Genomic DNA, 14,040 nt, shown 5'->3' with positions numbered 1-14,040 from the left:
CATCTAGTCCAAAGCCCCGCTTAGGCAGGAAACCCTATACCATTTCAGACAAGTGACTGTCCAGTCTCTTCTTAAAAACTTCCAGTGTTGGAGCATTCACCACTTCTGGAGGCAGGTTGTTCCACTGGCTAATTGTTCTAACTGTCAGGAAGTTTCTCCTTAGTTCTAGGTTGCTTCTCTCTTTGACTAGTTTCCATCCATTGCTTCTTGTCCTGATTTCAGGTGCTTTGGAGAATAGCTTGACTCCCTCTTCTTTGTGGCAGCCCCTGAGATATTGGAACACTGCTATCATGTCACCCCTCACCCTTCTCTTCGTTAAACTACACATACCCAATTCCAGCAACCGTTCCCTATATGTTTTAGCCTCCAGTCCCGCAGTCATCTTTGTTGCCCTTCTCTGTACCCTTTCTAGAGTCTCAACATCTTTTTTACATTGTGGTGACCAAAACTGGATGCAGTATTCCAGGTGTGGCCTTACCAAGACATTGTAAAGTGGTATTAATACTTCAGGTGATCTTGATTATATCCCTCTGTTAATGCAGCCTAGCACTGTGTTGGCTTTTTTGGCAGCTGCAGCACACTGCTGGCTCATACTGAAGTGATTGTCTACTAGGATTCCGAGATCCCTCTCACAGTTACTATTATTGAGCAAGGTACCACCTATATTATACCTGTGCATTTGATTTTTCCTGCCTAAATGTAGAACCTTACTTTTTTCACCATTGAATTTCATTTTGTTAGATAGCGCCCATTGTTCGAGTCTGTCCAGATGCTCCTGTATTTTAAGCCTATCTTCTGGAGTATTGGCTATTCCTGACAGCTTGGTGTCATCTGCAAATTTGATGAGTTCCCTATCCAAATAGTTGATTAAGATGTTGAAGAGCGCTGGGCCCAGAACAGAGCCCTGGGGCACCCCACTACACACTTCCTTCCATGTAGATGCAGTTCCATTGAGGACCACATGCTGAGTACGGCCTGTCAGCCAGCTACGAATCCATCTGGTGGTGATGCTATCTAACCCACATTTTTCTACCTTATCAAGTAGTAGGTTGTGATCTACTTTATCAAATGCCTTACTGAAATCCAAGTAAATTATATCTACAGCATTCCTCTGGTCCATTAATTTTGTCACTTGGTCAAAAAATGTAATAAGATTTGTCTGGCACAATCTGTTTTTGACAAACCCATGTTGGCTTTTAGTGATGACTTTGTTCGCATCAAGGTGTTCGCTGATTTGTTGTTTGATTATCTTTTCCAGAATCTTCCTAGGTATTGAGGTCAGGCTGATAGGTCTGTAGTTTCCTGGATCTATTTTTCCCCCTTTTTTGAAGATGGGAACTACATCAGCTCTCTTCCAGTCCTCTGGTAGTTCTCCAGTGCTCCAGGATCTTTGAAAAATATAGTTCAGTGGTTCTGAGATCACGTCTGCCAGTTCCTTGAGAACTTTGGTGTGTAATCCATCTGGTCCTGGTGATTTGTTGTTATTGTTATTGTTATTGTTCTATTCTATTCTATTCTATTCTATTCTATTCTATTCTATTCTATTCTATTCTATTCTATTCTATTCTATTCTATTCTATTCTATTCTATTCTATTCTATTCTATTTTTTTTAATACAATGTACTTTTTATTTTGTTCCCATTCACTTTGTCCTGGCCCTCCCTACTATTTAGAGGTTGGTTCTGGCATCTTACTCAGAGGTGAGGCCAGATGATTCATACTATAAGATGATTAATCTAACCAATTGCAGTATTTTATTAAATTATGTTTCAGCAAACGATGGATTAATTTGAGTTCTGAAATTTAAAAGATGCCCTAATCTGATCCTATGTTTAGTTAGGCAGAAACAGCCATCTTTTTATTGTGGGCAGTGGTGTCATTTGTTAATTATCATTATCCTTTTGTTGCTAGGAAAGATACTTGTGATATTTTCAAGTTTGAAAATCAAAATAACTGCACTTCCTTGTTATAGCCTTGCCCAATCATGGCTGTGCAGGCTAGGATCAGCTAGGAACTGAAAGTAACAGGAGGTGACCATGTTAACGAACGTTACTGTCTGACAGAGAAGACTAACATATCGTATGATCCTCCAGATGTTTGTGAACTACAACTCCCAACATCCCTATGACAGTTTGAACAATGAGGAACTGTAATTCAGCAATATCTGAAGTGGCATATATTGCTTAGCTGAGATGAAGTAGGTCAGGGGTGTCAAACTCAATTTCATTGAGGGCCGCATCAGCATTGCGGTTGCCCTCAGGGGGCCGGGTGGGTGTGGCCAGGGTGGGTGTGGCCTACTGGGTGGGCGTGGCTAGAGTGCATATGGCCTACTGGGTGGGCGTGGCCAGCTCTACATCGTTCGCATCAAGGGTGCCTATGGGGGCCTGGGCAGGAGTGGGACAGATCTGAGGGTCTCTGGCAGGAGGAGGGTCTCTGGGCCAGGGCCAAGGCAGTGGGGGCCGTTCCCTCACTGTTTCCAGGGTGGCTTTGCGGGCCGCATGAAATCACTATGCGGGCCGGATCCGGCCCCCGGGCCTTGTGTTTGACATGTCTGAAGTAGGTGGTAGTTAAGAACAGCAGCACAGTCTGGGATGGTAACAAATACACACATAGGATATAAAAATAAAAATGGATTCTCAGTAAAACCTTACAATCACTTCATAATAGTTATGTAATTATCATTATTCAGTGATCCAAATCAGCTGTATGCACAAGCAGGCTGTTTCACTGTCCTTGCTCACTAACAGGATTTAACTAGCTTAGTCCCCCTTAGGTTAGTTTGAGATTTTCTTGTTTCTCTTATTCCATTCTTTTAAAAACCAATTATTTTACATAAATTATCTTTGCAGTCCTGTAAACATGAGATATACAGTATGCCCTTATGCCCTTTTTATTTTTTTCACTGCTGGTTTCAGTGGGTCAATATGTGTTACCTGAATTTCACGTTGTAAAGAGAAGGTAGAGAATCAGCATGAAGAAAACTGCCTCAGTTCCAACATGGCAATTGGGAAAAAGAGGAAAAGTTTACATAGAAAAGTGCCAAGGTGAAGAAAAAGGCCATGCCAGCTTCCTCTTTTATGACTTGCCAAACAATTGAGAAACTTTTCCTCTGGTTGATTCCTACCACCTTTGAGCAAGTCAAAGGCACATACAGTATATTGTAGAAGGCAGTTCCTAATATCGCTTGGTTTAAATGTCTCTTTGTCTTTCTGCCAACGTGAGGAAATTAACATTTCATTTACTTTGTCTATTTTAACTTATTTCACAATGGTGATTTGTTTTAACATACATAACAATCTTTCTGGTGCTAGGATTTTTTTAATAATGCAAATAGTTCTGTGACATCTTCCTATGATGACATGCACAAAATACTGGGAAGGGTCTTAATCATTCTTTTTTAATGGTACTAGGTAGCGGTGGCTCAGTGGGTTAGGACACTGAGCTTGTCGATCAGAAGGTCGGCAGTTTGGCAGGTCGAATCCCGAGTGCCGCGTAGCAGAGTGAGCGCCTGTTACTTGTCCCAGCTTCTGCCAACCTAGCAGTTCGAAAGCACGTAAAAAATGCAAGTAGAAAAATAGGGACCACTACGGTGGGAAGGTAACAGTGTTCCGTGCACCTTTGGCGTCTATTCATGCCGGCCACATGACCACGGAGACGTCCTCAGACAAGGCTGGCTCTTCGGCTTTGAAACGGAGATGAGCACCGGCCCCTAGAGTCGGAAACGACTAGCACGCACGTGCAGGGGAACCTTTACCTTTACCTTTTTAGGTAGAAAGACCAGAAACTCTTACTCATTTTTTTAAAAAAATCAAGATACGGTACCAATCAGCTAATAAAATTTGGTCCATGGCTGAAAAAAGTATTTAAAGGAGATCCATGGTGAGGAAAAGTTGAGAACCACTGAATCTTTCATACTTACTGCAATACAAACCAATTAAATATTACTGCAAAGGAAGCTAATTCAAGATAAAGCTGTGTGGAACTGATAACATGAAACATAAATTACTGTGCAAATAGAAATGTGAGAACACTATCCTTATATTCATGTAAACATAAAGAGGTCTATACATATAAGGAGGAAAGGCTGTTTAGCCATATACAGCTTCTGAATGGTTTGGGATATATATTCTCTCTCTAGATTGTTATTGCCAAATGCAAATGCTAGCAAAGATTTGTTTCAAAGGAGAGCACATACTTTCTTATAAAACAATGATTTCATTAACCCACCCTGTGGTACAGTCAGATCGGCATGACAATTCCCATTATTCCCAACCAACCATCCATATGTTCTATTTATCTAGAACGGATCAGATTTTGAGGAGATGGGATTGTATAGCTGAAGCAGCAAAGTTAAATATCTACCCAGCTGTATTTGTCATGATATTTCCTTCCAGCCTACATATTAATTAGTGGCCACAAGATATAAGATACATAGGATGTCCTACAATCAAAGCCAGGGACACAATCAGAGAAAAGGTACAGGTCCAATTTCTTCTAGAAGTGGTAGAAGTGGAAGCCATGAGCTGAAAAAAGGAAGTGTGTGTGCGGAGGTGCACGGACATATGTGATATAGCTTTCCTTATCCTTATGAGCAAAAGCAAGTCCCCTGTTTCTCAGTGAAAAAGAGAAAGAAAGAAAGAAAGAAAGAAAGAAAGAAAGAAAGAAAGAAAGAAAGAAAGAAAGAAAAAGAAAGAAAGAAAGAAGACTCAGGCTGAGAAGATAGGCATCAAAAAGGCAATTTTAAACTAGGTGGGAACAATAGCCAGAAGTATCATAATAACAAAGAAAAGGGTTCATTGAAAGAGACAGAGGAACCAGTAGTGAGAAACCGTGAGATGGAAAGTCCACAGAAGAGGAGGATAAAAGAAAATTATCATGGAGTTGAATACAAAAGTATAAATAGCCAACATACACACACACAGACACACACAGACACACACACACACACACACACAGAGAGAGAGAGAGAGAGAGAGAGAGAGAGAGAGAGAGAGAGAGAGAGAGAGAGAGAGAGAGAGAGAGAGAGAGAGAAAGCAGCAAAGAGATAAAAATGTAGATGGAGGAATTAAATTGTAGAAAGCAAGGAGGAAGGTGGGGTTAGTCTTTCTATTAAGTGAAAGTAAAGACAATATTTTCCCCAAGTTACGTTCAACCAGTTAGTTTTCTTGTCCACCGTATAAAAATGTTTTGCCATTGTCTTTTTCTGGTTGCTTTTCAATACACAGTTTAGCCTACAGCTGTGGGATTTACAGGTCATTTTAAAGGCATGCATTAAAGAGGGGGAAAAAATGCAAAGGACTCTAGTATAACTACCCTCCTCTTCATTTCCTTCATTTTAAGCATTGCTATAAAATGTTTATATATTGAAGTAAGATGGGGTAGAGCCTAAAGAGCATTTTCTTTAACTTCATTAGATATATGTTTCAAAAATGATCCATAATCTATCAGTTCATTTTCATATTCTTGAAGAAAGAAATAAGGAAGAAATATAAAGCATTATTTTCCTTTGTAAAAGGTGAATATAGACCATTCAGCAACAATGCAAGAAGGGGTTAGATCTGGACAAGATCTCCATAAAATTATATCCATTACCCATTGGGTTGGTGACCTAACTGATAAAAAAATAATCTCAGCACTCTGAGATTTAGAAATAGCTTGCCTTAGTCTTCCTGGATCATAGTAAATTCATGTGTGTGTGTGTGTTTGTGTGTGTAGAGAGAGAGAGAGACAGAAAAGAGAGAGAAGGAGAGAGAGAGAAGGAGGGAGAAAGAGAAGGGGGAGAGAGAGGGAGAGGGAGAGGGAGAGAGAGAGAGAGGGACAAGGGGGGAGGGGTTTGATTAGTTTAGTTCCCATGAAGTGAATCAGGCACACAAGACAGTGAAAAACAAAAGAGGTCATCAAAGAGAGTGTCCTTCAGCATTCCTGCAAATATTAGACAGCTTCCATTATTTATCACCCAGTGTTATAGAGAGTGTTGTTGGTAGTGGTGCTACTACAACTTAGCTTTGACATCCCCTTTCGGTGGCTCAGTGGGTTAGGACGCTGAGCTTGTCGATCAGAAGGTCGGCAGTTTGGCGGGTCGAATCCCGAGTGCCGCGTAGCAGAGTGAGCGCCTGTTACTCGTCCCAGCTTCTGCCAACCTAGCAGTTTGAAAGCATGTAAAAAATGCAAGTAGAAAAATAGGGACCACTCCGGTGGGAAGGTAACAGCATTCCGTGCGCCTTTGGCGTCTAGTCATGCCGGCCACATGACCACGGAGACGTCCTCGGACAAGCGCTGGCTCTTCGGCTTTGAAACGGAGATGAGCACCAGCCCCTAGAGTTGGAAATGACTAGCACGTATGTGCGGGGGAACCTTTATTTATTTATTTATTTATTTATTTATTATTGGGACTTATATGCCGCCCTATCTCCTGAAGGACTCAGGGCAGCTAACAACAATAACATACAATAAATACAGAAGTTAAGATAAAATTAAAATTAAAGGCCTCTGTACAATAAATTAAAATTAAAATAAATTAAAAATTAGAGTTAAAAAATTAAAAACAATTACCTTTACCTTCCTATCTTAACCTCACACACTTGCTAGAATGGTCCATTTTAGGATTTTAACTGATGTGCAGCAAAAGCCTTGATCTTTCTCTTAATTTATTTTGTACAATCCATCTTTGAGGAATGTATGTTTACCTCTACCCTTCAAACTAATCTACAAGAGTTGTTTATAAAATCAAATCAAGCATATACGTGCAGATGATCACCAAGTTGACAAAATCTGTATCTTCACATCAGTTTTTCAAAGGAACCTCTGTCTTTTCTCTACTGTCAGGGATTTTTGGAGAATGAAGGAAAATACAACAGATATTCTGCAAACAAGGTTATTCTCATGTAGGAGAGAGGACTAGTTAATCTAGGGCGCAGCTCTAGCAGCAGCTCGTCAGATCAGTCCAGATGTTGAAGAACATTGTTTCAGTTGGAAATGTCAATGACTGGGCTTCATATCTGCACAGCTTGAGTGAGCTACACCTCCTCTCCAATCCTTGCTGCATCTGGACAACAAGCCATTGGCATGCATCGCGTGCTCAGCAGTTGCTTGCTGCTCTGTGTGGAACACAGTGCTGTATGCAGCAAAGCTACAACCATCCTGCCTTCATCCACAGCAGCTAAGAATGTGGTGCTCTGAGGAGACCTCAGGCTGGAACAGCAGGTTGTATTATAAATCCGCCTGGATGTGCAAGAGCAGAGCTGTGCAAGTCTTAGCACTATTTGCAGGTGTTTGGGGATGGCAAAACTGAGGAAGTCAAGCACAGCAGGTTACAAAACTGGAACAGCATGCCCCTTGCCAGTCACAACTGGTGTCTATCAGAAAAAAATGCTGAAGACCCATTAATATAAAAGCAATTGGAAAATTGAGAACAGACCGAGGCTGAAGGGCAGTGGCAGAATTCCACAGGGGTCTCTGTGTGTCTGTTTGTGTATGTAAAACACAGACAGATGCAAGAGATGAAGAGAAAAAGATGAGAGACTGAGATTGAATAATATGGATTTGGCTTCAGCAATGAGAAAAGTGAGAAAAAAGCTAGGTAAAAGCTGTTTGCCTTCTATCCCAGTTTCTGACAAGAGCTGGGTTTTGACATGGCCAAAATTTCCTGCAAAAGGCAAGTAGGGGGTTTGTTAGTATTCTTCAAATAGGAAAAAAAAAGGATTTCTTAGATGGCATTTCTTTCCAACAGCAGATTTTGCGTTTAACTTCTTGTCATCACTCTAGGCAACCCACCTGTGATGTCTAACTTGTTTTACATCTCCCATATTTCCTCTTAGTAGATGTTCTTTCTGTCCTCTGCTTATATACAAGTCTCAGTAACCAATCTTTCTTTGATAGCAATGACATGACAAAGCCCATAACCAGAAAGTGAAAGAAAATCACGTTTATTCCTATGTGCTTCTGAAGACTCCCCCCCCTCTCATTTCTGGAACTCTTTAGAGGGGGGACCACATTAGCACCTACTCACAAGGAGCTTAGATCTAGTATTAATCAAAAAGAACAGATTAAAAACTACTGAGAAATAGCCATGAGAAAGAAAGAAAATTCCTACAAGAACAAATAGTGTGGCAGAAGCAAGGCTGCAGATTTCATCTTCTTGATATGGAAATGAGCAATTAAAAACTGAAATGATCCTTTCCTAGAACAGAAAATTAATAGCAGAAAATTAATCTGCTACAACAAGAAGCTAGAAGCTTACTTGAAATAAGGCTTCTCAAATTCAGCTACACCCAAGTTAGAATCTGTAGCAACCTTTTTCAACCTGGTGACCTCCAGAATTGTTGGGATTGCAATTCTTAGAATTCCTACCTAGATTCTTGGGTTATAGGTGAACTGAAGGCTGCTTCAGAGAGAAGAGGGTTTATTAACTACAAAAACTATGACTATTCTCCAAATACTGAATACCCATCCTAAAGTTATCAACATCTGGCAGAAAAAATGTTTGCTGGTTTCAGTTTGGTTTACAAGCCAAAGTGCTCAGACTATATCCACAGCATCTCCAGGTAGAGCTAGAAAAAAAAATAATTGTCTAAAAAGCATCACAGAGAACTGTTTGATGACTTGAGTGAGTCTTGGGTAGCTTCCTATGATCCTATGTTCTTAACAAAGATGTTTTTGAATGTACAGATGGAAAAACATTTGTAGTTTTGATTAGGAGAAAAAAATGAGTTGAAGGCATTAAATATTGCAATTTCTTCACTGTGAATTATGCATTCCAGAACATTCTTTTTTTATCTTTGAGCAAGAAGCTTATGGGATAGTGCTGGTCTAGAAAAAGGAGACTATGAATTCTAGGTTTGTTTAAGCTTGAAATCTGACTGGGTAACTCTGGGCCAGTCACTCCTTCTCAGCTCAACCCACCTCATAGGATTGATGCTGTTGTGGGGAAAATAGCATGAGGAAGAAGTATTAGGTATGCTTGCCATAAAGATAGATAATGAGAGAGAAAAATGGTGGGATAGAGAGACAGACAGATAATCAGACAACAACATCTGCCTATCCTAGGTAGATAAAAATGCCAAATCCAGTCTAAACATCTGGCTGACTGTGCAACCAACCATAATAATAACAATATGGGCAGCCTCCCTTCTTGGAGCACATGTGCTGAACCAGAACATTATATACAAATATATACATGTTACATTCAGATTCCAAAAAAGAAACACAACATAATTTTGAAAAACTTTAATAGAAATATGTGGGCATAGGTTCTACTATATGGTATTGAGTTTTTTTTAAAGAATTGAACTATTAGGGGCTAGATAAAATTGCTTCTGATGCTACATTCAGTATATACTTCAATCTATCTAACCCTGACTCAGAAGGATGTTACAATCTACTTGACTGTCCTGCCAATCTCAATTCAGTGCCTGCCACAGTATAGTATTAAGTTCACGTAATACTGGATAGGGACAGTCATACTCCTGTTGAGTGTATTTTAGAGAGAAAAGAAAAAGAACCATAAGCCCATGGTGTCTGATTGGGCTTACTTTTGTAAGACTGCAGGTCTAAAAGGAGAACAGATTGATGTCACTATTAACTAGTAATATTAATCAATCCCTGTCATTCATTTGAATTGAAAAGATCACCAGCGCCAGATACCTCAACTTAGCTCTAATGTTGAGGGGACAGGCAGAAGGACCTCAATGGCTAACCACAAACTATCCCATATTTTAACACAAGCACAACCCTGGCAGCTTCTTAAAAAGAAAGATCCAAGAAGATCTGTACTTAGCATAGGCATAAACATACTGCATTTCAGATTTTTTTCTGTGGGTATTTTTTGCACATTTTCAGAGAAAAATCAGATCCTTCCTTAAAAACGGAAATCTAAATTAAATTTAATTTAAAAAGTTCTAAATCCCTCTTGCCAGGAACTACAAACTCTATAACAGAAGCTACTTTGAAGATGAAGTCCCAGCTTGAAGAAGTTATTTCAGTATTCCTTCAGATATTCACAATGAAGGTGCAGCTTCTTTAATCATGTCTTACTCAATAAATCACAATTATCTGGGTTCAGACACATTAAACTACCACTGTTTGCAGACTAAAGTGACTTGCTTCATGCTGATCCAAAACCAAAGAAATACATGGTATGTATTTAACATGTGTATGTATTATTTAAACCAGTTCACCTGTAGAGAAAGACGTTAGCTAAGTTCACACAATATGCTAAAGCCTGGATCTGGGTTAATGAAGCATTCACCACAAATCACATTGTGGTTTAAGGTGATAGTTTAGTTCATACACATGCTAAGACAAGATCTGGGTTCTGAAAGCACACTGCATCACACTCTACCTAGTGCTATAATGTAGTGTGTTGCATGAATCCAGCCAAGCAGTTTATCAATCAAACCTTGGCAGGAAGCAGAGGCACTGGGCGATCTCTTCCTTCCTAGCGATCAACTTCAATTAGGGTGGAAAGGAACGTAAGAATTTCTCAGGCAGTGGGGGCGGAGGAGACCGATCTCAGAATTGAAAGGTGACAGATTGGAAACACCCAGCAGGCTTTTCTTCTGGGGCCAGGGGCTGAGAAAAGACCAACAGTCCTGCCAGTCAGCTCTTTGGGGCAATAGGGTCCGCGATCCACTAGGATCCCAGCTTTTGGGGCAACTGGGTCTGAAGATCCACTCGGATCTCAGATGAGTTGTGCAGAACCAAGAGCAAGTCAAAAGCAGAGAAGCTCACTGACCCCTAGCTAGCGTCCGGTGTACTCTCCCTGGGCAATTGTTTTAGGGCAGGGGTCTTCAAACTTGGCCCTTTTATGACTTGTGGACTTCAACTCCCAGAATTCCTCAGCCAGGCACGCTGGCTGAGGAATTCTGGGAGTTGAAGTCCACAAGTCATAAAAGGGCCAAGTTTGAAGATCCCTGCTTTAGGGAATGGGCAGCAACAGGCGGAGGGTGTGCCCGCTTATTTTCCAGGGTCTTAACTCTTAAGCCAACTGAGTTGGGGAAGAAGAGTCGTGAATCGCTTGGCTCATTCGCTGCTCCTCAATCCGGGCTGCAAAGGCTTTGCGGGATGGCGGGCGGTCGCGCGCATGTAAAATAGTTCCCCGGTCCAGGAGAGCGGGGAAGCACCGGGCCTGCCCAGAGCCAAGGCTGCTGCTCGTACATCTCACACCCATTTTGGTGTGCTATAGAACGAAGGGCCCGAAGTCGCTTGAGAACAGGCGTAGGCAAGCGAGCCACCCGATTGCAAGAAGCTGGTGACGCGGCGCGTCTTGAGATGGGGACAATCAGGAGCTTTTAATTAAAACGCCCTTGCTTTTGAAATCTCCGGGTGATCACAGCCCAGGGAGCGGGCGAAGGGTGGGGGTGGGGGTGGGGGGGTGGGGGTGGAAGGAAAAGAGGAGGAGGAGAAGGGGAGGGGGAGAAAGAGAGACTCGTACAAAAATAGGCGAAAGGAGAAAGCTATCCCCCCCCCCGGCTTTCCTCCTTGACACCCCGCCTCCTCACCTCCCCGCTCCGCGCCAAATGTCCTGGAGCCAGAGGTACGTGCCCGAGGACCTAGAAGCTCAGTCCCACAATCACAATATACGGCAACAGCCCCCTCCCCACGATCTCTCTCCTAAGGGTCACTTGGCTCCTTCCAGCTCTCTCCCCCATCAGCCACTGCCTAAAACCCCCTAAAGCCAGAGAAAGCCACCAAAGGGTCTTTTCTCGCCCCCGTTCCTCCTCCTCCTCCTCTAAGCCCCTTTTCTTGAGCTTTCTAGCAGACAGCATTCTTTCATCAAGAGGTCATATCACGCTTTCATTTCGCGGTTAAGAAACGGGCTGTCGGGTTAAATATTGGGACGTATAATCTCCCTTCCCTAGAGGTGGACGCGCGCCCCCGGGGGTGTATTTGAGACAGCCTCGATTAATTGGCTGCTTTTGCTTCTCCCCCCCCCTCCACCCCTGGCTTGAAGAGACCCAGGCGGAAGGTCCTCTGCAGAATATGTTAAAAGGCAGCGGCTTGGAGAGAGAAAGGGCACCAAATGCAGTATGCGTCAAACAGACCATCCCTCAATGAAGTCACTTAGCTATTCAAAACATGTTCTGCCATCACTCAACCATTTGCACCAAGAACGTCGCGCGGGGCTGGGAGGGGGGGGGAGGAGAGGGTGGAAGACTCTCTCTTTCATGACTACAATCGTTTCCCAAGAACAGCGTTTGCTTTCTCTTTTCCCCTTTCCATTTTTTAGGGAATAGTGAGCTGGGGCGAGAGAAGAGAGGACTATTAGGGCAGGTCGGCACATTTTATATTCCTGTTTCTACAGACGATCCCGCTTACAGTCTTGCGGGGTACGTTTCCCGTTCTCAGCCCAGGCATCACTGGCAGTTATCAGGACTAGCTCGTTTTTGAGGCGGGGACACAACACAAGTATGTAGACGCATGTAATCTCTGTCCCCTTCCCCGCGCTAGTTCTTATCTTAAAGAGCACGGAGTATTAGGAATTCCTATCTATCAAGCACCCCTACACTACAGAGGATCTGAACGGTCAACATTCGATTTTCCTCTCCATACTTCTCCTCCTCCTCCTCCTCCTCCTCCTACTCCTCCTCCTCTTCCTCTTCCTCTTCCTCCTCCTCCTCCTCCTCATCTCTTGCACCCTAATGCCCCTACACTGATCCTCTCCTCTTCCAGTGCCTGATTTTTCAGAAGCCATCTGCCTGGGGCTTCTCCAGCTACCATCCCGGCATATTATGGGTGAGAGGAGGCTTGGCATGTTCTCCTTCACTTTCCCACTAGAGGAGGAGGAGAGGAAAGAGTTAGAAAGGGTGTTCACCCTTCCTGTTTCCACCACTTGTTCATTTGGAGATTTGAGTGTTTAAATTCCCTTCATCAGCTGCAAGTTCTAGAAAGGAGAGCAAACAAATCCACATCCATCCCAAACTATACTATGGTTGCCTGGAGACCATTATGAAAGCTCCCCCTCCCATTGCTTAAAAAAGAAACTCTTCTGGACCAAGGCAATGAGGGACATTTGAGCTTACCAAATGAGACAGCTGCCTAGATATAACAGAATCTACAGTTGGAGAATGACTTTAAGAATATTAATGGTTGCAAAGAAAATTAGCTAGATGGGAAGTTTGCTTTTCCTTTTTTGATTCCTCTGTCACAGACTTCATCAATCCAGTTGAAAAAAGGACAACACTTTATTCCCCCTTGTTTTCATAAACCCAACAACCCATTCCAATTACGCAACTTTTGACTTGCATTTTATAAAGGAACTCAACAGAAATCAGAAATTACCAAGCAATTCAGGGAACAAGGAGACAAATGGAGGGATGGGGTGGGGGGGGGGGAGGAAAGGGCGATAATGGGAACGAGTCTGCCTTATATTGGCAACTTGACTGTTTCTCTTCTGAAACTAAATCAAACACCCTGCTTTCTCTGTGCTTGGTGTTGAAGTGAGAAAATGGTGGAATGGGAGCATGGGGGGGAAAAGATGAAAGAATTGGAGAGATCTAGATTTAAATACCTTCCAAGCAGCAGGTTCTCCATAATCCAGAATGGGTCATGACTTCTTCATTCTTTTTGCTGGTTTCATTATCTCCAGTTCCTTTCATCTTGCAAACCCCTCTGGAGTAAAGCCAGTAATCGGTTCCCACAGCTATGGTCATGAGGCTGAAGGCAGCGAAAGCACCAACGGTGGTTAAAAGCATCTGAACACCTCTGTCAAAGAGCCCCATAATTCTTCATTATACAAATACCCAACTGCTTTCTGATTCTTGGGCTGTTTGCGTATGTGTGTATAATGTTAGTAAAAGAAATGATAATCTTAATAACTATTTGAGATCAATAGAGAGAATCTATATATAAAAAAGAGGTAAGAAAGCCCACTGAATTCAGTGTAAATGAAAAAAAAAATCACACAGAAGAGACTTGATTTTCAAAAGGAAAAAATGTTCCAGTTGTTAATATTTTATATAATATTATAAAGAAAATAAGAAAGAAAATAGGTAACCCTCCCCCCCAAAATGAGATGCCTTAATCCCTTTTTCTAAAATTCTG

The 14,040-nt window shown here is 42.1% G+C and overlaps 1 protein-coding gene across 1 annotated transcript in view; it reads right to left on the bottom strand.

Moving 5' to 3' along the window:
• The window catches only part of CACNG2 (calcium voltage-gated channel auxiliary subunit gamma 2), a 169,525-nt gene extending 155,485 nt beyond the window's left edge, over window positions 1-14,040 (bottom strand). Inside the window, exon 1 of the mRNA XM_083365959.1 lies at window positions 13,508-14,040. Coding sequence (XP_083222085.1) covers window positions 13,508-13,718 — 211 coding nt within the window. The 5' untranslated portion in view covers window positions 13,719-14,040. The remainder of the gene's footprint in view (window positions 1-13,507) is intronic.

Source organism: Vipera ursinii (genome assembly GCF_947247035.1).
Source record: "Vipera ursinii genome assembly, chromosome: 6".
In the NCBI taxonomy this organism is placed as follows: Eukaryota; Metazoa; Chordata; class Lepidosauria; order Squamata; family Viperidae; genus Vipera; species Vipera ursinii.
Note: the sequence above shows the minus strand (reverse complement) of the source record. Positions and strands in the feature narration are given on the sequence as shown.